Source organism: Mauremys mutica, chromosome 5 (genome assembly GCF_020497125.1).
Source record: "Mauremys mutica isolate MM-2020 ecotype Southern chromosome 5, ASM2049712v1, whole genome shotgun sequence".
Taxonomy (NCBI): Eukaryota; Metazoa; Chordata; order Testudines; family Geoemydidae; genus Mauremys; species Mauremys mutica.
This window is the reverse complement of record NC_059076.1, coordinates 84,651,863-84,679,097: the sequence shown is the minus strand read 5'-3', so window position 1 is coordinate 84,679,097 and position 27,235 is coordinate 84,651,863. Positions and strand designations below refer to the sequence as shown.

Genomic DNA, 27,235 nt, shown 5'->3' with positions numbered 1-27,235 from the left:
TAAGTCTGTGACAGAAACTGGCCCTGTGCATTTATAGTATTGTCTTCTTCAGTACAACCACCACACCCACCCTGCAGCAAAGTTAAAGCAACTAAATAACCCTTTTTCTTCATTCCACTTCAGGTGCTCTACCCCGATATAACACTGTCCTCGGGAGCCAAAAAAATCTTACTGCATTATAGGTGAAACCGCGTTATATTGAACTTGCTTTGATCCCCCAGGGCGCGCAGCCCCACATGCCTGCAGCACTGCTTTACCGTGTTATAACTGAATTCCTGTTATATCGGGTCGCGTTATATTGGGGTAGAGGTGTATAACTTACCTGAAAGATCCCTTTTATTAAAAAAAAATCAAGGCTCAATAATACAGCACAAAAGCCCATATTTGCACAGGTACAATAAGCACAGAAATCCATGCAGATTGATATTTTTACTATCTCACTGTGGAGAAAGGCACAATAACTTCAGCACCTTACTAAGACTCATAGGAATATAGAAAACTCTCACAGTACAAAAAGAACTAGTATTGTCTGATTTGTCTTCAAAACCACAGGAGCATAATGAAGGATTCATAACACTGTAATGTGGAACTGTTCCAGTTTGGAGTAAATACTGCCTACACTTTGAAAGTTTGTTCTGATACAATAATTCTTAGGAACATAAGAGGCTCATCTAATTATGTAACTATCCAGTGCTTTAGCATGACTCCTTTACTTTAGAATCTAGCGGGAAAACATCTACCTGGCAGTTGTTTTTAAACGCATTAACCATAAAGAGGCTGACCAAGGGCTATCTAAAGTTTAGTTGAAAGACAAGAAATGGATTTCAAAGCATACAGGGGTGGAAAGGCAGCTTCTGAAAAAGGCAAACTTCAAAATGTCCTTTTGAACTCTTGAATGTTAAAAAATATTTGACATCAGTTAGGAAATATTTGGTAAAAATCAAAACAAACAATTCGTCCAAGTATAATGTTACGTTTGGACCAAGACACAGGGGGAGCTGAAAGCAACACAGCTGTCTGCCATAGTAACTATTATTACGGCTGCAGAAGAGAAAGTAACACAGAACAGAGGCTTTGCAATGGGGAGAGGGGAGTGCTCAAATAGTTAAAGGGACAGGACATCACAATTAAGAGCTTGTTTTCAAGAAACAAATTATAATCAAATTATAAACTCATTGGAAATAGCGCGGGAAATACCCCAGGAACCATAAAGACTTGTCAGAGGTTTCTGGGGGAGGTTTTGGTTGGTTGAAGTAGAGTCTCGGAAATACTGCCTGGCTGCTTTGCCTGGATCTAGAAATGCAGCAGGATGCTGAGTATTAAACTGTTTTGGTTTTGTTTGCAGCTTGGAAAAACGTAAGAACAGCACACTCCTACTCTGTTATTCTACAACAACAATTAGTGATGGGGCGAGTCCAGCTCCTACTTATACAGCCCCCGGAAATCCCCAGCCACTTCCCGAGCACCTTACAAATGTCCACACCGCTGTACGCCCGGTTGCCGGGGCTGATCCCCAGGGGCATTGCGGTCACTCCGGAGAGAGGATGCTGCAGGAGGGAGAGGGGTTTGCAGGCAGCTACCGCTACGTGTCTGGGCGGCCGTTACCTTCCCCTTTGCGCTCGAAGAGCAAAGCATTTCCCAGCAGAGGGTAACAGGGGCTGACCCCCGGAATCGGCTTCAGCGCCTTCCACTTCCCCAGGTAATCCAGCAGCAGGCGGCACGTGAAGGCTGCCAGCAGCGTGAAGAGCAGAGTGATGACTCCGGCCCCCCAGTAGAGCAGCCGGTCCCCATCCTGAGCCAGCTGCAGAGCCCCCATCGCTGCCCCGAGCCCGGCGGCTGGGCCTGCACTGAGCCGCAGTCCCGGGAACAGTTCCGCTCTCCCCGCCCCCGAGCTGGGGTGCTGCGCCAGGGGACTCCACGAGGCGGAGGCGGAGCCCGAGGGGAAGAGGCCGGGGACAAAGGAGTGGCAGGGAAGGAGGGATCCCCAGAGAAGTTTGAATGAGGGAGAAGAGCAGCAACTGTAGCAGCAGAGGAAGGAAACGCTGCTGTGATCTGTGGCTGCTCTTGTTCTCCCTGTGTAACCTGGGATCTGCAGGGGGTGACACGACCACACGGCAGGGGAAAGACCACGAAGGTGGGAAGCATCAGGGCGGACAGACGCTGCGAAGGCACAGACCCCATACAACTCCCTCAGCTTCAGTTAGGCCACATGCCTGCAGCAAAGGGCAAAGTGTGGCCCTAGGAGTAAATGCTTCAGCTTTCAGCAGCCCTGGACCAGGAGCCCCAACTCTGAATGTGACACCCCTGAGCCTGTGCAGCCTGGGATCTGAACTTGGAGGGTCAGGTGAGGTCTCTCCGTAGTTGTCAGTGATCCTAACTACTGCTGCTCATAGTGAGAGGGGTGAAACCATTTTTCACTCGCCTACTGCAGGGTGCAGGACACAGAGCACAACTCCCAGCCTTGTGGGCAACACTGAGAATACATTCAGGACGCAGGCAATATTACAGAGGGGAACAGGGAGAGGGACAAACTACAACCAAGTGTAGTCATGAGTTGATACCCTGTGAGGTGGAGGGTCCCAGAGCTTGGTCCTCCACCCCAAGCCTGGAAGTCTACACCACAATGAAACAGCCCTGCAGCCCTACCTGTGAGCCCAAGCCCACTGGCTCCCCTTAGGTCAGTGGAAGCACTCCTGGTGAGGATGCGCACCACTGACTCAAGGAGGGTAGCTGGATGTGAATCAGTGCAGAAATTACTGCGGTGGCTGTTGTAGTACTGTAAAAAGTAGTTAGATGAGACCCTGAAACATAAACCCTTGTATCAGAGGCCCGGTATGAGGCCTAAGGCCTGAACTAAACTAATGGTCAAGACTTTAACATAAAGCAAAGTTAAGCTGTGAGCAAGAGGCAGGCCCCGCTCAGAGTCTGGCAAGGAGAGGGCTGATGTTGCAAACACACACATACCTAAAAGGTATTGGACACTAGAGATATAAACGTGCCAGGATGATACCAGAACACTCTGATACTTGCATGTTCCACACAGATAACAAGGAACAAGCTGACCCATCCTAAAGGCAGGGGCAAAAGGGTAATATGATGGATGGGGTTGTTTTGATCGAACCAACATGTACAAGGTGATAGGCGGAACCTTACTACGTAGAGGGGTTGTACTTCAATATGTCAGGAGTGAGGTGTAACTTGTTTGCACCTTTGTATAAGAATGCACCGCTGAGGGGTTGTCTTTGTCTGGCCTAGGGGGCAGTAGTAAATCCCGCCACTGACTGAGCTGGTCCATTGTCAGGCAGCACATATGTACTAGCAGAACTGCAGACATCTGATCCGGGGAGCTAGAGACTGTGTTTCATTTGGCAATAAACCTTGTCAGTTGCCTTCATACCTTATCAGAGTCTGTGGTCCTTGGCATTTCTCTCAGGGTCTGCTGTGCCAACTATCTGCGCAGAGCCGGGGCAGCATGCAGAGGGAACACATAACTGACTGTTATCAACATAGATAGATATTGGATAGAGCAGACCACCACGCTGGTGACACTTGATGACAGCTGTAAGTCAGCTGAATATAGGTCAACTTTCTAGTGTAGACATACCCTAAATCAGTGCTTCTCAAACATTGCAGGTTGGCAACCCTTTATTTGAAGTCAACATTTTTCACAACTCCATTACATTTACTATAAAAGGTAAGGGTAAAAAATGTATAGATAGTAACAATCATAACCCTATGTACTTTATAATTTATTTGGGTGCGTGGTTTCAGAGGTTGCCATAGAATACTTGATGTTATATGGTAAGGATGTGTGGGGAATGAGATTTTCTTTACAATAGATTGTAATAAAAAATTTTATGCTTTGTGACTCCTCCACAAGGGGATCACAAGCCACTGGCTTAGAAAACACTAATCTAAATTGTGTAGGAAGTCAGACTAGAGATGATCATAATGACCCCTTGTGGACTTAAAAATCTATAACTTCTCAAAGTTATTGATTTTCTTTCCGATCTTAGTCTAGTCCTTGTTGCTGAGGTACACAGCTTCTGGCATATCCAAGTAACTTAACAATATTTTAGTACATTAGGTAGAGATCCCTCCTTCAATGCCCTTAGTGTAGCCAACTCTGCTACATTTCCTCCGTGATGAAAACTTGTCTCTTTCCATCCAAAAGCACATTTAAGCCTGTCTTTCTGACATCTCCTTGTGGATGCCTAGCTAACAATTTATCTTCAGCATGGCCAAAATTGAGCTTACCATCTTCACTCACAAATTTTCCATCACAGTGGATCACACCACCATCCTCCCAGTCACTCATGTCCATAATCTTGATGTCATTTTTGACTCAGCCCTCACCCTGGATGTGTGTGTGTCTAGAGAATCTCCAAGTATCACCACTTCTGTCTGCATAATATTTCAAAGTTTTAGCCTTTTTCTGTCTCTCTGGATTGCCAAGGCTGTTGTTCAGGCTTTCATCAGCTCATGCTTTTGTAACATGTTTTTGTATATGAAATAACGTATATAAGTTGTTTTGTACTTTAGAATAAGTTGTACTTTATGCCTTTACATTTGGTTAAGGTAGTTGACCATGTATTAGACATGGAGTCTGAAATTCAAAATGGCGTGTCTGCCAAACAGCTCGACTCCATCTTTGTTTAGCTTCTTGTTGAAGTTTTCGTGTCCTTTTGGAACTTTGGCGGGAAAGGCAGTAAATGGTTAGCACAGAATTGGTTCAAACAGGTTCCAGCAGGGGAGCTGCCAGTTTTACTTCAGAACTTTGGTGCGCTTGTTCCTATATAAACTCTGAGCGCCCGTGGCCTAGTTGCTGTCTGTCCTAGAGGCAGCCACGGTACCGTTGTATTTGTGTGGCCACATGGACCAGAAGACCAGCATCTGAAGACATCAGCATTAAAAACTGTAACTGTGCTACCACTCTATGAACCCCACATTATTTTCAGAGAAAGGTACAGAAGTCCTGTTGATTGCTCACCTGTGCGTGATCGCAGAGCCAGGCCTCTTTTCAGCATCAGCAGATCCTGTTGATCTCCCACTAAGAAGCGGTTGAGACCCATGGTCCATCAGTTGACTGTGACAACGGTGTCGTACCATCTACTGCCTATCAACACCTAGAAATGGTGGAGTATCTGGGGTATTTTTGTTTTAGGTTTATTTGTTTATTACCAGGGTATCTGTTTGGTTGGGCCTGGATTTTAAATCCAAACTGTCAAACCACATCTCGCTGTTGTTTCTTATTAAGTTATGTGTTCTAAATAAAAGCTGTCATCTGTTTACTTTATTCTTCTCTCTTCTTTATCCATTTGCATTACTATCTTTCCCTATACAGCATAAGGGGCCAATAACGTGCGACCACTGGTAATTAGTACCGAGGGTCAATGTTGGGATATTGAAAGTCTTTTTCCTGAGTGTCTGGCTGGAGAGTCTTGCCCACATGCTCGGGGTTCAGCTGATCGCCATATTTGGGGTCGGGAAGGAATTTTCCTCCAGGGTAGATTGGCAGTGGCCCTGGAGGTTTTTCTCCTTCCTCCGCAGCATGGGGCAGGGGTCACTTGCTGGAGGATTATCTGCTACTTGAAGTCTTTAAATCAGGATTTGGGGACTTCAACAGCTGAGTCAAGGGAGAGAATTATTTCAGGAGTGGGTGGGTCAGCTTTTGTGGCCTGCATCTTGCGGGAGGTCAGACTAGATGATCATAAGGGTCCCTTCTGATCTTAAGTTCTATGATTCTATGATCCTGCTAATTAGCTGCAAGGTATAGGTGGCCTATAGCATCCTCACCATCATAGTTAACGTTGCAGGGTTAACACTTTCACTACTATAATCTACTTTTCTCTGGCTTTGAGGCAAGACAAATTGCCATCTTAAAGCCATTTAAAGTGTTCCAGCTAGGATTATCTTCCTGGCTCATCACACTCAAAACTTCTGGGCTGCTACTGACACAGTTCTAAAAATTTCTCCTATTTTAAGGGTCTAACTGAGCATTTCAACACTCTGCTGCATGATCGAATTGCCACTTTTGAAAATCACCATGCCTGTGGCTTGCTGAAGGTCTCACATCAAGTTAGTAATACGGCTGGTGTGGTCCAGAAATACAAATCAAGAAATACCAATTCTAGTCATAGCTCTGCCACTGATTTGTCTTGTGACCCTTGGCAAATCACATACCCTTTCTGTGCCTTCGGGATTTAAGAATACCGGTGAAGGAACAGGAATAATCTGTGAGACTGATAGTTAGCTAGAGGGATTAGAGACAAGAACATAAACTAAAATGAGATTCAGCTTGGTAAAAGGTATGTTGATACCACAGTTAACTCTGATTACGTCTGAGTATTAAACTGAGGCTACAGCCTAACTTCCTCAATCCCTGTAACTCTCCTCAAGGGAGATTTCAAGGGCAATCACAGTAGTTATCTTCCTCCCTACTTAATTGCTGTCCTGAATAACAGTGGGTGAGGTTTAGGTTGGATATTAGGAAAAACTATTTCAGTAAGAGGGTGGTGAAGCACTGGAATGGGTTACCTAGGGAGGTGGTGGAATCTCCATCCTTAGAGCTTTTTAAGGCCCAGTTTGACAAAGCTCTGGCTGGGATGATTTAAGTTGGTATTTGTCCCGCTTTGAGCAGCGGGTTGGATTAGATGACCTCCTGAGGTCTCTTCCAACCCTAATCTTCTATGATTCTTACATAACATGAGGGAAAATGGAACAACCAAACAGGAATACAGGACTAAGTCTGTCATAAAACTATTGGTCACATAATTGTGCCTCTAGCCTGCTTCATGAATAATAAAAAGCCCTACCCTTACAGTGAGCTGCAGTAGCCACAGGGCCAGCGCTTCCATTTAGGCGACCTAGGCAGTCGTCTAGGGCGCAAGGATTTGGGGGGGCGGCATTTTGCTGGGAGGGCGGCAGGCGGCTCTGGTGGACCTCCCACAGGCGTGCCTGCGGAGGGTCCGCTGGTCCCGCGGCTCCAGTGGAGCATCCGCAGGCACGCCTGTGGCAGGTCCACCAGAGCCGCAGGACCAGCGGACCCTCCGCAGGGACGCCTGCGGGAGGTCCACCGGAGCCGCGGGACCAGCGGCGAAATGGGTAGAGCCGGCCCTGCGCCTAGGGCGCCAAAAACCCTGGCGCTGCTCCTGAGTAGCCAGGAGGAGGAAGAGTGTCTCTCTCTCTCTCTCTCTCTCTCTCTCTCTCTCTCTCACTTGTTGGCATGCATGTACACTCAGCCCTGCCCCGCTGGTGATCATGCAGGCATGAACCTCCAGCCCACCAGCACACTGGAACAGACGTGCTTCTGGGGAAGAGGCACGTGTCCCCCGGCAGAGCTTTTTTGCATTTTTCTGCACAAGGGTCACAGAAAAATGTGAGCCATATGAATTCTGCGCCCCTGCATTGACGCAGAATCCCCCCACGGGTAACATATGTATAAGAAACATAGGGGATTAGGAAAGTAGGTGTGAACTCTATACACCACAATCATAGTGAATAGTTTGTAGATATATGCAAATATGTCCCCATTTGATTAAACAGCTATTTTATTATTATTTTTATTTATTATTAAAGATGCTATTTGTGATTATCATGTATTTTACCATCCAGCTCTTATTCAGTATTGAACCCAGAAGGAAGCCTCTAACAGACAGAATAATTTTCCGTCTCTTACTCCTTTATCCATGATAAAGGATAGAATCTAGTAAAGGTTCCTACTTATATTAAACTGTTTAGGAATCCTTATTTCTTTCTTATTTTTCACTACGATTTCTACCACCTTAAAGTTAGAGTCTTACTGCCCCTCACAAACACAATCTTCATTTGTGTCTTCCTATTTCTGAACTCCCAGAGTTCATCACCCCTCAAATCTCATTTGCTTTGGCCTGTGTCTATTCTCTACATGAAGTGGAAACAATTACCAAGGCCTCCTTAAAGAAGATACCTAGGATATTATTTCTCCTTTTTCTCAGAATACTTGTCAGGATTCTTAACTAAGTTCTACAATAGCTGTACTAAGAACGTAAGAACGGCCGTACTGGGTCAGACCAAAGGTCCATCTAGCCCAGCATCCTGTCTACTGACAGTGGCCAATGCCAGGTGCCCCAGAGGGAGTGAACCTAACAGGCAATGATCAAGTGATCTCTCTCCTGCCATCCATCACCACCCTCTGACAAACAGAGGCTAGGGACACCATTCCTTACCCATCCTGGCTAACAGCCATTTATGGACTTAACCACCATGAATTTATCCAGTTCTTTTTTAAACGCGGTTATAGTCCTAGCATTCACAACCTCCTCAGGTAAGGAGTTCCACAAGTTGACTGTGCGCTGTGTGAAGAAGAACTTCCTTTTATTTGTTGTAAACCTGCTGCCTATTAATTTCATTTGGTGACCCCTAGTTCTTGTATTATGGGAATAAGTAAATAACTTTTCCTTATCCACTTTCTCCACATCACTCATGAATCTTACTGGGACTCTCCTATATCACACTGTGACACAAAGACTCCTTGCCAAAGGGCCCCCCTGTCTTTGCAAACAACTCTCACCCCAGACCTGATGAACACTACACCAAAGACATCTAAAGGATATTTATCCATAAAGAGTAAAATGTAAGGTATCTACAGAAAGCTCATAACTTCTCAAGATTCATAATCATTGCAAGATGTATGTACAGGTAATATTTAAGGCATAATGTATTTATACAGAAAGTATGCTTTATAGACTTGGAGTAAAAGTTAGTCATCAAGGGATAATATATCTCAGTGATGACCCATTCAAGAATGAGGGAGTTGCCACCTTGCCCTGGTTAGCCAGTGATGCAATACCAGGCTCAGTTTTCTAGCCTTGCTCCATCCCTAGACTATCAATGGAAAACATCAGAGACAACCACAAACAGTCGAAACCACTTGGATGTAAAAAAGGAACATTGCAACAGACAGGGGGTTGCCATGGCTGTGAATAAAGACAAAAAAGACTGATTCAGAATAATGGGTGGTGAAGAAAGACCCTCTGCATCCTTTCACTGGTGACATCTTGGGGATCAGGGTTGTTCTCAAGAAAAACTGGATCCTGGTTCCTGTGAAGCCAGCCAAGTCTCCAAGAGACTGACCGTGCGGGGGTGGGGGGGAGTAGGGGGATGACCCACTTGTACTTTATTAGCTAGGAAAGGTAACTATTAATAAGTATAGACCCAGGTTTGCATTTTACTGTTGTGTATTACCACCATTTATTTCCATCACTCTCTCTGTTTTTTTCTAATTAACTCTTCTTTCTTAAATAAACCTACTTTGTTTTATTGTAAGTGCTCACAAGCACTATATGTTACACCAGAGTTGGGGGGCGGGAGGGGATGAGGGTGTTTAAGGTAAAACTGGTAAAAGGATACGCAACACTGTTAGGTGCACAGGATCTGGGATTTTTGTGAATAGCCACTGTCAGGGACTGGATATCACAGGAGAAAGATTCAAGGGACTGGTTTGCATATATTGTTAGCCTGCAAGTCAAAACCAGGGCTGGCACAGCACAGAGGAGAGTGCTTGAGTAGCTGGTGGTGTTAGGCTGCTGCCACCCAGATAGGGGCAGGCAGGACTCCCTCAGGCTGGAGGCAGGGGGAACAAGGTGACTCACAGGCCTGGGTGTTCTGAGAATCATCACACACACCTCTTATACAATAAAGTTGGGGTCTTTTTCACCTCTATTTTCCACTATTCTATGTCTCATACAGTGAAGCAATACTATATAATACTAACTAAGGCTAAGATTATGTCACGGATTCTGTGACTTTCAGAGACCTCCATGACATTTTCCAGCCCCAGGGTGGCAGGCAAGAGCTGTCAGCCAGTGGGGGCCCTGGAGCTCTGAGCCATCATGGGAGGTGGGGGCCCCACAGCTCTCAGACGCAGTAGGTGGCAGGGGGACCCAGAGCTCTGAGCCACTAAGGGTGGCAGAGGGACATTGGTGTTCCCAGTCACTGCAGCTCTGACCTGCCACGGGTGGACCCCAGAGCTCCCAGCCACCCCAGGCAACAGGTGCTGGACACCCCCCTTCCAAAGTAGGGCTCAGGCCTCCTCCCATCAGTCCCATTTTGTCAGTTATTTTTCTTCCATTAATTTTTATTTTTAATTGCTCGTGACCGGTCCCTGACTTTTGCTAAAAAAAACTGGGACAAAATCTTAATACTAACTAATCTATATTTTTGTGAGACATGGCCTCTTCTATCAATAATCTGGGTTCTTGTGTTTCCATCTCACTTGGAGGCGATGCCTTGTGACTTTTAGAGCAAGACCTAGACAAATTTCTCCATTTGACCTGTCTCCAAGGCTTCAGACACTAGGAAAGAGCAAAAAGTATTAAGGAGCTTATGGCTAATTGCTTGCTAGTCTGTTTGGAAATGTTTATACAATCTTGAATCCAACAGAAAACATATTTAACTTGAAGTAGAGTACTCAAGAAGTGTCTTAATTTAACACAGGCATAATATTGAGTTTGACACTCAAACACCATATCCAAGATAAACACAACACTCCTCTTATGAGTTAAATATCATCACATATTTGCCTTAGAATGTTTTAATACTTAGAAATGCTCATTAAAAAGGTTATTTTCCCGTAAAACTTGCTACTTTAAAAGGCACTATAAGTGTAGACACTCTTTTAATTATAACAGATTTGTACTATAGACTCTACCCTCAGCTAGACTTGCTCAATTTTTTATTTTTTTGGGGGGGGGTCAAATTTTTGAAAGACTCCTACCCATTCTACTTTCCACCCAATTTCAGAAGTGGTTTAATAAAACAGCACTAGTTCTGTTAGCATAGTATTGTTTCCCTAAATCATGTATAGTCTCTGTCTCAGGAGAAGTTTTGTCCCCCCAGACAGTTCACCCTCTACAGCTGTGACTAGTGTTGCTTCAGCCAACCAGTGGTGTTCATGCTGTGTCAGTAAGATTGCCATTTTGTTGAACAAATTTTGCTTTTGCTGTCAAAAAATACATACCAACTCAGCTTCCTCTCCACTGTTCTTTTTCCATCAGCCATCTAATTCCTTCCATACTGGCTTTTCACCAGTTGCCTGGCCCATTCCCTGTTATTTCTCATCCCAGACACTTTAGTGATCCATACACGACATAGTGATCCCAGGCTCAGACTCAGGTTTAAGCCGAAACTCCATTGTCCACACACAAAGCCTTATGACCTGTGTCAGAAACCTCTCAGGCCTGTAGCCTCACCCAGGCATATGGATCCAAGCCAGAGTCCTACTGTGGCATGGGTAAAAGCGAGTCATTTTACAGTGTGGACACAGCTGATGCCTGGGTTGCCAAGCTCACATCCAGAGAGTCCGTCAGCACTATCTCACAATCCCCTAGGCTTGTGTCCCCCAACCCTTCTACCCCAAACTTAACACTTGATTCCCAGGAACCGGAAGCACGCTCCTGGTTCAAACACAACTCTCTGTGTTTAACCATCCTTTCCACGCAGACTGCTCAACTGTAAACACAGTTAACCTACTGTGTGTTAGCTATGTCCGTCACTAAGAAGAAACCCTACATCAAGCACACTGCTAGCTGACCAGAGGAACACAGCCAGATTCTGGTAAAATTGCAGTGGAAGGAGAGCAAGACATCTGACTTCACCAGAGCACAAGAAATGATCATGAGTACAAAAGTATCTTGGAAAACCTGGGAGCGTTGGGGAACCACCAGCATGTGATCAATACCGGGAACCAGTTAAGCAGCTGAAGACCACTTATTGCCAAACCACGGGTGCTAACCACACCTCAGAGCACTCCCCATCAGCGTCCCCTACCTCTTCTACAAGCAATCAGATTGGCTGCTGGGAACTGTGCCAAGCAAAGAGCCCACAGTGCTGCATGACAATTTCCTGAGCAGGGACGGCTGATAAGAAGTAGTGTTGTTCCATGAACAGGGGACAGGACTGGGACTCAGGAGACCTGGATTCTATTCTCACCTCTGTTACTGACCTGCTGGGTGATTTGGGAAAGTCACTACATTTCTCTGTGCCCATTTCCCCTACAACTTTTAGTCTGTCTTGTCTATTTAGACTGTAGACTCTCTGGGGCAGGGATTGTCACCTATTGTATGTATGTACAGGGCTGACACACTGGAGCCCTGAGCCTGCCAGTGCACTCTAGGCACTACTGCACTACACATAATAAATAACAAAAAATTTTAAGTTACTTTTTTGTTTTTTTTGTATGGTCTAAACAGATGCAAGGAGTATGAAATGCTGCCTCTATTCATTAAGTAAATATTTTAATGTTAAAATAAATCTGCTGAAGGATTAGATACAGGATTTTTTATTAGGTTTCACATTAGTATGTGACATTAAAAAACTTCAATAATAACTGGTTTGGTAAGTGAGAACTGTCTTATTCACAGGTCAGCAAGCAGGTTCAAATCTTGAGAATGTATGGAATAATTCAGCCTGACAAGACAACTGTTGTTTCCTGAGAACAATTCCATTTGAGCTACAGAACACTTAACATACTGAACAGCTTAATTAATAATAATGAATGAAATACAGTTCTCTAATCACTGTTCAGATGAAGATAAATTAAACAAGGAAGAAAGGCTAGGGAAAGGCAATTTTTACAAAGAGCAACAGGAAAAGTCTGACACTAAAAAAGAGAAAGGGCATAATAGGGATAAACACAGGATAGTACAAACTCTTATTTAAAAAGACGTTAACTTTGTACATAATCAGTGCAGGGACAATCCAAAATGCCTGTAACACTGGAGAGGGGAAGGGGAATACAGCTACAGGGATTTAAGCAGGTTGTTACTTGCTTCTGCCAACAGAGAAGCAGAACTATGAAGTTGCTTCCCAAATGAAGGACTAAGTCAGTGTATGTGTGTGAAAGAGACAGTGGCCTCATCTTTACCCTGGAAAGACACCAAATCCCTACAGTCCAGATTTAAACCATTGGTTTTATTTTCTTTTTCTTTCATTTTGATCCAGTCTCTGCTGATGCTACTTTTGAACAAGGCCATACACATATGCCCCGGACTGGAAGACGAAGCAGCATACAGTATGCTGCAATACTCTTTCTTTATTCTTTGTGACGATAGCTAGTAGGCCAAGAAGTATAGTACTCCATTTAGTGCCATGGATTTTCTGTCTCTTTCCAAGTTGTATTAAGAGGCTACTTGAAATCTCTTCCTGGAAGTGGATGGATTTCTTTGAAAGGATTTGGAGTAATGTTGTGAGCCTGAAAATACAAAACATTATTTGGTAAGTGTACTATAACCAAAAGTCACACAAACCCTGTATTTGGGTTGCTTCTATAGGCCTCCTTTAGAAGAACATTTATTAGCTGATTGTATTTTCACACGTCACCATTTTTTATCCAAGTAGTTCTTTTGGTTTGTATTAGTTTCTCTGCACGATGCGTTAACTAAAGAATTATCCAAAACTCAGGAAAACCTACAATTCTCAGAAATGAGAATGGACACACAATGTGTGGAATGGCAGGCTTTCATTAGCTGAATGGAAACTAACATAAAAAGTACTGCTTTATCCCAGAAATTAGAGAGCCCCATATGAATAGTGAATTCCACATCCAGTACCTGCTTGCTTTGCTGGTACAGCAAAGGAAAGACCTTAGCTGAAATCCAACAATGATGTAATTTAAGATTTGATTTAAAGAACATTATAAACAAAAAAATTCCATTTTCTTTTTCACGTTAAAATTACTTGATTAAATTCAATACACTAATAATGAATGAGGGACTTGTACACTTTGTAGCTCATGTAAGCCAAGCTTATCACACACACATCAGGGGCTCCTTGCATCCCTCCATTTCCTCCCACCTCCAGCTTCTTGTGTGTCACCATATCATCCCCCTCTTTTTCAGGGACTCCCTGCAACTACCCCCCAATCTCCTCACTGCCAGGGGTTCTGTGTGCCCCCAATTTCCCCTTCCTCCCATGTAAGGGCCAACCCTTTCTACCCGCTAATTCCAGTGGCTCTGTGCCTCCCTATTCCCACTTCATCCCATGCACTCCTCCCCCATCTCCCTATGCCAAAGGGTCTGTCTCCCTCCTTCCCCCCATGCAAGGGGCTCCCAAATATCCCCCCCACCACCAGGTTTCCCCCACCCTCCCCATCCCCCTTGGCAGGGACTCTGCTTGCAAATCTTTCACCTTTTCCCCCATGCCACCCATACCAATTGCCACCTATTCCCTCTCTTGCCCTATACCAGGGTCCCCCTGAGTGGCAGGGGCTCCGTGTGAACACCCACATTCCCCACATCATTCATGTGTCAAACTCTCTTGGGAGGATGAGCAGGAGTACTGTGATGCAGGAAAGTACCAATGGGTGCCATCAACCAGATGTTTGATCCACAGACAACTGCAGAGGTGCTTGAAGCTGTGTCTGTGCTAGACAGATGGCAGTGCCCACACTTCCTCCCTTGCAGTGTTCTGATTTCCCCCCAAAAAACAATAGGGTTCTGGCCACTGATGCTTAGAAGGGACCCTGATATTTTGGAATTGATTAGATTCAGTGTTCAAAAGTTTTCGAATTACATAGACAGACAGACAAACAGAGAAATGCCATCAAGTTGGGTGTAAAGCTTTTTCAACCTCAGCCAATGAAAAAGCATAATTATATGGAGTATGTTTAGACATTTTATAATCTAGTGTGGAATGTCATGTGCAATACACATCTATGAGTGTCTGAAAAGATTTATAAACAAACACTGCCACTGTTGCCATTTATATGGCACCTACAATGAAGGGGTTGCACACTTCATAGCTTTTGTAGGCCGAGCTTATTATACACACCAGAGGCTCCATGCATTCCTCCACGCCCCCCATCTCAACCCCACAAAAGCTCCCTGCTTGCTGCCCGCCCATTCCCCTCTATTTCAGGAACTCCACCAATCTTCTCCCTGCCAGGGGCTCTGTGTGCCTCCCTATTTCCCTCTCCACCCATACCAGGGTCCCCATTATCCCCACCATTCCCACTTCTTCCATGCCTTCCTTTCTCCTCTTCCCCCCCCATGTCAGAGGCTCTTTGTGCTCCCCCACACCAGGTTCCCCCAATTTCCCCCTCACCAGCAGTTCTGTGCAGTACAGCTTTTTTAAAATTAATCTTTTGGTTTTGCTTACCTGTTAAAAAGCCCTGACCTGTCCATGTATTGTTTGCAAAATCCATAGGTGTCAATGACCTTTTATGAGGGGTGTCTGACTGTAAAAAGGGAGAAAATATTTTTGTTCATTATGGCTCTCTCACAGATTAAGGATTTGGTTGTGACTTTCGCACCACAGCCCAGCACAGAGGTCAGTGGTGGAGTTGCACTGCTCTAGAAGGAGTATAAGAGAAATTGTGCCTCCACAGGCATCTTTCTTGCATATGGAGGTGGTGCAATTTGCTTCATTCATTAGGATACAGCAGATCTCTCTTCCCAGCACACTAACCCCACTCTTCAGACCAGTGCAGGAACGTGGTCCCACCCTCTTTTAGACATCCCGCTCTCTGCTCTCTGCTATTAGTGGGAGGCTGTTTTGCAGTCATACAAAAGTGGTGGTGGCGGCGGCGGGGAGGCAGGTGTCCTGCATCTCTTTCTGCCCCAGCCTTCCACAGATGTCTGGCCCAACATCTCTAATCACACAAAAACCCACCCTGAATGTGTGAGTTGTGTTGGGTCTTGAAAACTGATCAATGAGGACAGTTCGTTCTCTAAGTGGTCGTCGCTCTGCACTGTCAGGTACTGCGCTTGACACTCTACTATGAGGATATCGGCCTCTATGCTGAAAGAGAAAAAGAAAATTGAGCAATGAAATAAATGCAAATATTGGCATAGCTAAAATAGCTAAAATAAGAATCTTTTTGCCCTTTGCTTTAATTAAAAGAGAAGAAAAAAGCAAAGAGCTAATTCTCCACTAAGTAAAAGGCTCAAGTTAAGAGTTTTTTAAATTACTAGGTTGGGATTTTCAATTGGATTTCAAGTGTCTACAAATTAAGGTAACATGTTTTATAGAGAGGGTAGGAGAGGGGTAAGTGTAATTGCCAAGAGGTTTTATTTAAGACTAAGAATGATAGCTGTGTTAATAGCATGTGTCTATGTCTCATGTTCTACATAATTTGAGAGGGTTATGCTAGACCCCACTGTACCTATGATAAAAGATGGCTAGGAGGGTCTCTCACCTCCCAGGTGAGTCCTCTAACTACTGGGTTTTTAGTAGAAGGAGTGGGGGTGCAGGAACACCACCACCACTTTTCATGAGAGAGGACTGACTTGGCGATGATGCCTAATTCCAGGAAAGAGGTTACTGCAAGGAATCCTGAGCAGAGGGAAGCACCTCCCTCCCAGCACAGAGTTAGGCACCTAACATCCTTTGAGGGGCAGAGCTTAGACCTCACCCCTCTCCTCAACATTTCTACTGGCTAGGTTACACAGCGCCTGCTCAGTTCACTGACTTCTGTGAATCCCTTTTTAGGCATCTAACTCTCTCCAGGCATTGCATAGGGAATCTGGGCACCTAATTTAGGGTTGCAATTTCCACTAGGCGACAGGATGCGAAGTGCTAGGTGCTGCTACCTCACAATCTTTAACATATCTATCCTCACAACACTCCTGTGAGATAGAGCAGTGCTATTATTTCCATTTTAGAGATGGGGAAGTGAGGCACAGTGACGCTAAGTGACATGCTCACAGTCACACAGGAAGTCTTTGCCAGAGTAGGGACTTGAACCAGGGTCTTTTAAGTCCTAGGATAGTGCCCCAACTGCTACACCATCCTTCCTCTCATAAAGGACCATAAGAAACATACAAAGCCATAAAGGTTATGGGTTTCTTCATGTATGTCCATATTTATCATTTTAAAAATATTGGGAAGTATATTATTCAAACTGAAATAATTTCAAAATTCTAGTTTACTTCCATCATTTTTCTCTTTTCTTGTACTTCATGCTTCTTGGACACTTATTTATATTCACTTTTAGTCTATTTCATTTTCTACTTCTACTTCTCACACACTAGCACAATGTAACAAAACACTGCAAGACAATATATAAATCTAAAACACAAATACAAAATTAATTTATATCTGCTCTTTAAAAATTCAAGAAAAAATTATTTTAGAAAAAATGTCTTTAAAATGACCTACATTTGGGGCCTAAAATACCTTGCAACGTCCCTTCAAATGTAACTATAAACTCTCACATATGTTAAGGCCTTGTATCACAATAAAATATGATTGAATGCAATTCTCCCAAAGTACTAATTTCAAGTAGTGATACAAAGTGGGTTTGGGGAATTTTTTTGTCTGTTTGTCTTGTTCAAGTTACTGATGTTCTTTAACAATATTAACAAGTACACATCTTACAAAGCCTTGCCGTGATCGAGGTACTGAAAGATACTGTTCAACAGTCTCTGTGTTTATTGGTGGTAACTTGTTCCGGGCTGTATGTACAATAGGAGAGGACAAGCGATCTAAGCCAGTATACCTGTAGGATTCAAATTAAACAGATTTCATATTCCATCTAATACACTGGGGACAACATTTCTTAATACATTTAAGTTACTGTAAATAGCAGAACACTTAATGCAGCGGCAGCTCTCAGAACAATGCTTTATTCTGCTTCATTTTTCTGTATGAAGTGTGGAATCTTTCAGAAATCTCAGGGCTAGTTCCCAAATCTTTTACAGTTCTTCACTAAGCCCTGTAACAATGAATGCTCTTGTTCAAGTTCAACAAGGTCTTGACCTCAAGGAAGAAGAAAGTGAAACTAAAAACTCACAGTTTAGTTCCCCTAAGGACTTCATCGCTGTACACATTAGGAGTCTTTGAACATAGTGGGTCTGAAGTGAGAGATGGTAGCCTACGATGGGTTGGCATTTTCCTAGAAGATGCCAGCAGTATCCGAGATGATGAGAGAATACTGTTATCAGTAATTCGCCCCCGCCGATTCCGCACTGAGTTGAGAACACTGGAGCCTATGCTATGTTGTTTGTCTTCTTGTTCATTCCTAGAGAGAAAACAAAACAAACACACACTTTTTAGAAGACTATAATTGTTACTTATACAAATTAAAACTCAGTCATATCTATTATTGACAGAAAGGTGTCTGCATTTTTAATTACATTTTTGAAATCCCAAAGCATATTTTATATGGCCAAAATGACAAAGTACATCATAAAAAAGTATACTATTTTCATATCAATATTTACTGTATCTTGTCTGCCAAGCTTGCATGCCTCTGTTGGAGTGGTTTAGCTTGAATTGTCATGACGCCATTCAAATCACTATAAAAATTGCTGGAGAAACGGTGAACCTAAAGAGAGCAAAAAAATAAATGCATTTAACCTTTCAGTCTCATTACCTTCTTCAAAGCAAGGCTTCAAAAACCCCAAAACCCACATAGTTAGGTCAAAATATGCTTAAAAACTATGCAAGAGAAATCCCACTTCAGATCACAATGGAACATTTCTCCCCTATATAAGATAAAATGCAAACAAATAAGGGTCAATACTCCACAAAACAAAGCTTGAAAACTAAGACTAACAATGAATATTACAAGAAATAATTATTTAGTATTATCACTGCAAACATAAGTAATATGTACCCCACTATTTATTTCTATTATAGGCGCAGTTGGCAGCAATGACTATAATTAAGGTTGCTTTTCCATTCTATTGTAAGTAATTGAAAACAGGGCCCTATAACTTTGCCTAAAGTTTTTTCTTCAGGCTAATTTTTTTTTATTATGTGTCCACTTCAGGCTATTATATATAATTTATTTGGTTACTTTCTGAAAAGTTTCAGATAAAATGGTTCAGCCATTTCTGAGAATGAGGTTAGTGAAAAATATGTTTTGTTAATATTAAAAAATTCTTACAACCACTTTACAGAGAAGCTCTACCATGCTTTGGAGTAAGGACTCAAAAATTGAGCAGAGGAGTTGCTGTGGGGACAGAAAGGTGACTTGAAATGCCCCCATGAAAATCCATCTAAATTTGGCTACATTATAAACCTCTGACCATTGCTGTCTGCATTTGCTTCAGTAAATGTTTGTTAGAGGATGGCAGCCAAATTCTCAAAATATTCCATTTTCACTGGGCATACTGAAGCTCAAGGCTGCAGGGGCTGAACAGGACTTTTTTTTGGTTGCAATTTACTCCTGGCTGCTGGGCTACTACAGTACCAAGCACTGGAACTACACTACAGGGGAAATACGTGAATAGCGTAACTCAAATTGACGTAACTTAGATCTACTTATTGCAGGGTCGACATTACGCGATGTCGATGGGAGATGCTCTCCTGTCAACTCCCCCTACTCTTCTCAATCCGGTGGAGTACAGGAGTCAACAGAGGAGTGATCTGCAGTCAATTTAGCGGGTCTAAGACCCGCTAAATCGACCACTGATGCATCGATCACCACTCATTGATCCCCCATTAAGTGTAGACAAGCCCTAAGAGCAGAGAAGCTGTCTCTCCTATGTTCTCAAAGCTCCCCCTGTGGATGCCTAGGAAGCATGGAGGAGAATAAGAAAGCTGCTTGAATGCAGGGGCAGGGACATGATGGATGGAATAGGGACAGGCTATGGGAAACAGAAGCATAGGGGACGGAGTCAGAAAGGGACAAGCTAGAGGAAAGAGGCAGAAGCGTATGTAACTGCTAGAGCATACTCACCTCCAGAAACTCAAACAGAACCCAAGATTCCCAAGTTCCAACACTGAGGCAGACACTGAACAAGTCTCTTTGTCCACCAACCCATAATGCAGTGGGAAGCGGAGAGAGAAGAGGACCAACTAAGACAATCTGATGTTAGGGGTTTTGAACGAGGGGAGTTAGGCTGGAACTTCACATGCACCTTGCAAGGAAGAGTTCTTTCATGGTTCTATTGAAAGGGAAGGGTTGTCTCTCAATATAAAGGGTATGATTTTCTGGGAAAGAATAGGGAATATTGTGATCTGTTTTTATAGCACCTAACACAATAAGGTCTCAGTTCTAATTGGGGTCTTTGGGCTCTAATTGGGGTCCAAATAAAAAGTGGTTATAACAATGATGTAGACTTGTGTTTTTTTAAAAAACAGACTCAAAGGTGGAAAGTCAAACTAAATACCTTAAATATGCATAATCAATAAAATGGAAAGTTTTCTGATTTAAGTTAGAAAAGGCCTAGGCCAACTGAAAATAGAATTCTGTTTTGTGGAACAATATTTTACCTGAGATGGAACAAAATGCGAACCAAAAGATGTGCTTCGTGCCTCAAAGCCTCTTGATGGGGGGACGCTTGCTGTATCTGCTGTAATACGGGAGACTAGTAGAGGTGGCAATTTACTTGTAATAGCTTTCAATTTCTCCACCTGCTTATCATTCTCTGCACCAGTGTAGAATATACAAGTGATTAAGAAACAAAATTTTCTGCAGTTATACAAACTGATAGTAGGAAAATATCAGTGACTCAGATTTGACATATCTGCTAGATAAACAGTATTCAACATTTATTATAAATGTTATGACATTTTGTCTTAAATCATTTTAATTTAAGTCTTTATGACATTTAAAAATAAACTAGTTGTCAGATTAAAGGCATTTATTTCTAAAAACATTTTCAAAATGACTATTTTCTCTGTCAATGATAAATCAGTTGGGCCATGTATGTGGAAGAAATGTAATTTGTTTTTATTTTTTAGAAAACACTGGTAAAACAACCGGAACATTATTGAAACATTCTCTTGTAAGGTGTGTTAGAAACAGAAAAACGTATGAACAGAAGCAACCAAACGTCCTCTTAGTCCATTCCTGCCTGCCAAAAGCTGCATTGCTACCTTTCCAAGGAGTATAAGCCATTATTTCTATCATACCCTTAAATTTCTCAACGGTCCTAGCCCACATTCTTTGCTTGGCATCCTATTCTCCACAAGTGGATGTCCTTCTTAGAGGAAAACATAGCAAACCTAAATCTCCTCCTCTTTAATTCATAATATTGAGCTAAACAATTCACTTGAGGCCTGAACAATTCTTGTGTAGTCTGGCAATAACACATGCAACACTCAGTTCTACCAGCATAGAATACTGCAAATATTTAACTTCTTCTGCTTAGACCATGTCTACACTACAGGGGCTATAGTGGCATAGTTACAGCACTGTAGCTATGCCAGCATAACTCCATAGTGTAGACACAGCTTAGAGCAATGGAATGGGTTTCTACATTGCTTAGGGAGGTGATGTTCCTCCTGAAATAGTAACTAGGTCAATAGAAGCATTCTTCTGCCAACCTAGCTGTGTCTATGCCAGTGGTTAGGTTGCATAGCTACACCACTCAGGGCTGTGAATATTTAAGTGTAGACCAGCCATAGTTTTAAAATGAATTTGAAGTTGATTATTTTACTAGTTTCCATTTATATATTTTCCTTTTTATTTAAGATTGATTTTATGTATGTTTTTCTGGCATTGTTTCTTCTGTTAATACACATTTTAAGAAACAATGCAGATCCCATTAGCTTCTAAAGGCAACCCCATGCACATGCCAAAGCACAAAATTTCACCAAGAGTTAGTTCTTTACCTTCTGCTTTTCTGTGCAACAGTCTGTTAAAAACACCAGGAAGAATTAAATTTAATCACAGTGAACTATGTTCTTTCATCCTGTGTTAATCGCTGCATGACCCACAGTCAGTGTGGCTCTCTCTCTCCCTCTAGTGGCTGGACCACACAGTGTTTGATGAGTCTATACTGTGATTTTGCTAACAAACTCGGGTCTTTTAGCTTAAACACTAGAGGGAGCTTTTAGATACCCAGGCCTCAGATTCAATCTCTACTGCTGAAGAGCTTCCGAGGGGCATCATGTTACATATTGCACCAAGGATCTCTTTGTGCCTACTTGCACTGAAGCACTTCTTGTGAGAGACCTCCTCTCTTTATGGGCCTGATCCAAAGCCCACTGAAGTCAGTAAGAATGTTTTCATTGGGAGCATGTGCATGCATTTTATAAAGTGCCATGTAAACACACAGTGATATTTAAGAAGAATAAAGATCTTTGCTAAGCCATATTTAATTAACACTAAATTACTGTTCCAAGTTCAATTCTATAAGTGCCATCTACAAAAACTCTGAGTACCTGTGATAGCAGTTTCCCAGTTTTTTCTAATCAGCTCCTCCAATATTTCAACTATATTGCTCCAGACACCATCAAACACTTCAGCAGCCACTGCATCTTTGATACAGGCATTGGGAGAAACAGGAGGAATGCCACGTTTATTCTTCTTTCGAGCAAGCTGGGCTTTCTTTTGTTCCAAAGTCTCATCATCACTAATGATTGAAGCAAATTCAGCTTTATTAACAAGTTCTACATGTTTTTGTTAACAAAAACAGTGAATCTAACATACTTTCTTATGGGTCCAGAAAAGCATAAAATAGATTTATATTTAAAAGATCAAGTTTCATATTATACATGATCCAAGTACTGTCGGAAGAAAACAGAACTGCTCCAAACTGAAATTATGAATTGGTTTTACTTTGCTTTGTTGCCTCTTGCTGATTGAATGGCGGTGGTAGCAACATGAAAAATTAAACTGGGGCATTATAGCAAGTAATTTTTGAGACTCTTGATATAGCAGCCATACACATAGATTGTATAGCAGGAATGAGACAAAACTGATGGACTTGGGCATTTGGGGCTAGAATCCCACACCCCCTTACCTCACCACCACCTAAGGAAAATACCATTCCACCATCTTTGAAGGGGAGAATATTGTGTAGAGCAGATTCTTAGCTCTACATCCTTTTCATCCAGACACATTTGCCATGACCATGTGGAGTGACTTGGAGGGATTTCTGCAGCTTTGCAGAACCAGGGGACCATGTAACCTCATGTGCCACACCCACCCTTCCATTATATTATTATATGGACATTTTCACCCCTCTTTATTTCTCTCTCTTCCTGCCTGGACTGGGGAACAGGTGCATCACAGAACCCTTACTCACTGCCTCATGAACTTAGTATGAAAAGAACTTTCTGGAACTAAATTTTATTCTATGCTTGTTCTAACATTATATCATATTACAATTTAAGAAAATGAAAAAAATATATATTAAAAACAATCTCTATAATCTCAATTCAGAAAGGTCCCATCCTTGGCTGCATTCTAGATGTGCTGGTGGAAAGTGATGCTAAAAATGGTGTAGCTGGCCCCAGAAGGATCAAACTAGTTCAGGAACAGGGGATCCTCTCTTGTGGAGAGGGCATAATGGTTCCTTTACCATAACTTCCCAACCTTACAGCCAGCGCTGGGGATGTGGTTTCCCTGCACTCTCACAACCATCTTCAGGCTGCTTTAACTTATTCTGGGGGACACATAGGTAGCCCAGGGTTGGGAGGAACAGAAAGGGGGCTTAAAATCACTTTTGCATCTCCCCTTTTTGAGCTACACAGTATACTTCTGAACCACAGCTGAGAGTGAGGACTAAAGAATTTTCTAAATTAATTGGAAGCAGGTTTAGAGAAAAGCAAAGCACAGGTTTTAAGCAATTTCATGATAGTTTCTCATTATATTCTTCAAAAAATATATAATTTATTTACAGCTCCTTGTTGTCAAAAGCAAGATATTCTTCAATTTTTCCATCGACCTCATAGATTTCTTCTTCCAGGAATGAATACTCAGATGAGCCAGAAACAGAAATCCTTGGGGAACCACAGTCTAATGATTTGTGTACTGGGGATGCTATTGGAACTAGTTTAGATCCCGAAATGCACAGCCTGAAACAAAAGAATTAGAATTAAATATACATGGAAAGAAGTGTAAATAGGCAGCTGCTGCATTATACTGAGGTGTTTTAAGGTTATTAAAATAATATGCGTATACATTTATGAAAAGATATGATAGATCAAAGTGAAGTGCTTTTGACTAAGTAAATTTTATTTCCATTACACAAAGACAATATACTGAAATGATAGCCTAATAAGGTCTTAAAAGCCCACAGTACAATTGCTGCACAATCAAGGAAACTCTTTGATATAATATACAAACTTTTCACTTATTTGATCATCTATAAGAGGTAATGTTTATGTATTTGTGACTGAGGTTTTTCATGTTAATGTAGTTACAGTTTAGTTGCTGTAAATATTAGAAATATATGAAAAAAATGTAATGTCAATAGAAATGCTTAAAAAGTAACATATATGAAAATGTTAACATACTCTTTTGTGTTGCTAGTGCTTTCACAGAGGCCAAGTAAAGATTTGGTGTACACCGAGCAAGTCGTTTGGCTCTGAAAATGCTGAAAGCCTTCATCTCTAGGAAAAAGGAGCTGTTTTCCTAAAATCCTGCAAAATATAAAATGTGAGGTAGTTACACATAATCAAATCTGAATAACAGGATGTGCAACAATGTGAAAAACACAGACACCTGCAATACAAACAAACAAACAGGTAGAAATAATTTAATAATAGCTCCCATACATTTATTCTGAGTAATTAATGGATATAAGGGGCCAGATCCTCAGATAATGTAAAGTGGTGTAGCTGCACTGATACCAGTAGAGCTATGCTAATTTAAACCAGTTGAGGATCTGGCCTATAAGCTTTAAAAATAGCCAGGCATTTAATGAAAGGACAACAGATAACACCCACACTAGCTAAATGAACTATGTTATAAAAGTTGATTTGCATACAGAACATAAAACTCTCTCTCTCATATCAATAGTCCATCAGACGACATAGAAAGATAATTTTTTAAAATAGATGGAGAACACAATCCCAATAGGGTTACTTTAAGATCACTCTGCACAACTCTAGTAACACAAAAGTGACCTCCATGGGGACAAAGGTTCTGACCCAAAATATTTATAAAGGTGGCTGCTAATGTACGATATTGAAATTGAGACCAGATAAGGCTTCAATGTGTAGGTTGCAATTGGGGGAAAAAGTTTATTTTTCTTTTAATATATACACAATCACTTTGTGAAATAGAAAATTTCAGCTCATTATCTGATTAATGCTCATTACTTATTGCATTGCTTTCCACTGAACATTTGCAAGGGCTCTTGAGGGGAGTCTACAGGTAATAAGCAGGAACTTGTATATTTCAATCTGAGATTTTCAGGTTCTTTCAAATGCTTGGAAACTTTTCCTTGAGAAACTCCTACTTTTTCACTGAATGTTCTGAGTCATGTTCATTAGTCACTAACTCATTAATCATTAAAAATTCTCTACTTTATAAACTGACTCAGTAAGGAAAGGCCTTTTCTTTTAATAGGTTTGATCCCGTGCCTATTGAAATCAATGGCAATGTTCAGACCCAGTCTTAGCTACTAAATATGTTTACCTGTTCATATGGAGACCAGTATAACTTACCTATTTTACAGAAAATGGAAGGACTGATTGTGAACCTCTTACTCACACTGGGGAACAATTACTCACAGCAGCAGTACCACTAGAGTCAATGGGGAAACTCCTGTAATAGCTCAACAATGTGAGTAAAGGTGTTCACAATCTAGCCCTAACTAAGGACTAAGGTTTTTTTTTAAACCTCAGAGTTAATTATTTTTGTACATGGCACACCATGCATTTTTCAATATCAGGTGGTACAAAATTACTTAAAATAAACTTGCTTAGCACCTGTAATTCAGCACTGGAATGTTCACATAACTTCTCGTACCTGTAAATTTTTCTTCTAAAGCTGACATTCATGTCAGACAGGCTTTTTCTATATCACTAGAATTTTTCCAAACCTTTCCAGTAATTCATAGATTCCGAGGCCAGAAGAGACCACTGTGATCATCTAGTCTGACCTCCTGTATTACACAGGCCATAGAACTTCCACAAAATAATTCCTAGAGCAGATATTTGAGAAAAACATCCAAACCTGATTTTAAAATGATCTATGTGTGTGGAGGGGAGATATAGCTCTGAAAAATCTACATGACAGAATTTGCAAGAGTTTGCAAGAATGTTCCACTCAAGTGACAAAGACAAGGGGATATGAACTTGGAAGCCCAAAGTCCACAGAGAACTGAAGGGCCAATGCAATGGACTCTCAAGTATCTAAAACGACAGTGCTGTGTGGCTCTCTTGCTAACACCTCCCCTAGTAGGATGGCTCCTTCAGAAATCATGTTGCTATAGTGCTAGAGCTGTGGCACTATTCCGCATTTGACAGGGTATTAGGTTGCAGAGGCAAAGTTAATGTTGGTTCACTCATTAACTTGTACAAATTTCCAAGCAGAAATCTGCCAAGTTCCCAAGGGAGGCAGTCACTCAGAACAACTGCTTCCAACCTCCATCCCCAGTCCTGACAAACAGTTGCAATCCTTAACAAGAGGGTTTGGCAGATGACTGGAAAAGAAATGGAGCATACAGAAACAACCCAGACTAGAGAAGAAAATGAGAACCACAGTATCAAGCTTACTTTTCTACTATACCCATATTTTTTCAAAATAACTTAACAAAATAGTTAATGACACTCACATTCCATATCTAGTCTACCCAGTGTTGTAGCTATGTCAGTCCCAGGATATTAGAGAAACAGAATGGGTGAGGTAATATCTTTTATTGAACCAACTTGTCCCTCTCACCAACAAAAGCTGATCCAATAAAAGATATTACCTCATCCAGCTTGCCTCTCTACTATCTAGTCTATAATCTTTAAATTGGCTCAAATTAAGTTGATATATTTCCCTCCTGAATCATGTACCGTAGGCAGGTTCAATCTACCTATTTCCTGGTGCTCATTAATAAATTCCATTTACTTTTTACCATCATTATCAGAGCTAAGCCAGGAAATCATAAGTACCCAACTTTCATATGAAATCTAGTCCACTGAAAATACTGTAAAAATATAATCAGCTGAGAATGAATATATTGAATTAGCTACACTTCTACAAAACAGCTGGATTTCTGCATATCCTGTGAACTGTTATAGCATTTAAAGAAAGGAAAGATTTTGTATAACACTATGGAAATGTTGCTTCAAGTTTATGTATTTAACATATCCTGATTCACATAAAGGGTTGTAGTATTTATTAGTTATTATTATTGTCAACCTTAACAACACATTCTAAACCTTTTTTCATTGACATCTGGTAATTATGATTGTCTGGAATCTTAAAACTAAAATCCTTTTAAAGATTAAGGGCTAGGTTGTCCAGATACACATAGGCTCACATTAGAATGGGTGGAGCCACCCTATGACCGTAAGAGTGTGCATATGTGCGCACACAAAGCAGTACCACTTTAATGATGTTGTGTGACCCTCTGAGCAC

At 41.8% G+C, this 27,235-nt stretch overlaps 2 protein-coding genes across 8 annotated transcripts in view; both read right to left on the bottom strand.

Moving 5' to 3' along the window:
• Nucleotides 1-1,879, bottom strand: part of LOC123371897 (cytochrome P450 4V2) — a 28,347-nt gene extending 26,468 nt beyond the window's left edge. The window contains exon 1 of the mRNA XM_045019774.1: nt 1,606-1,879. Coding sequence (XP_044875709.1) covers nt 1,606-1,816 — 211 coding nt within the window. The 5' untranslated portion in view covers nt 1,817-1,879. The remainder of the gene's footprint in view (nt 1-1,605) is intronic.
• Nucleotides 1,880-12,301: 10,422 nt separating this feature from the next.
• The window catches only part of FAM149A (family with sequence similarity 149 member A), a 70,972-nt gene continuing 56,038 nt past the window's right edge, over nt 12,302-27,235 (bottom strand). For 5 of the 7 annotated variants that reach the window (XM_045020052.1, XM_045020058.1, XM_045020056.1 and 2 more), the window contains 10 exons: nt 24,175-24,300; nt 23,557-23,733; nt 22,096-22,286; nt 20,200-20,360; nt 18,201-18,304; nt 17,771-17,998; nt 17,356-17,476; nt 15,649-15,777; nt 15,136-15,214; nt 12,302-13,231 (listed from right to left, as the gene is read on the bottom strand). In XM_045020052.1, coding sequence (XP_044875987.1) covers nt 13,158-13,231; nt 15,136-15,214; nt 15,649-15,777; nt 17,356-17,476; nt 17,771-17,998; nt 18,201-18,304; nt 20,200-20,360; nt 22,096-22,286; nt 23,557-23,733; nt 24,175-24,300 — 1,390 coding nt within the window. In that variant the 3' untranslated portion in view covers nt 12,302-13,157. The remainder of the gene's footprint in view (nt 13,232-15,135; nt 15,215-15,648; nt 15,778-17,355; nt 17,477-17,770; nt 17,999-18,200; nt 18,305-20,199; nt 20,361-22,095; nt 22,287-23,556; nt 23,734-24,174; nt 24,301-27,235) is intronic. The other 2 variants (XM_045020053.1, XM_045020055.1) reach the window with 1 other exon arrangement.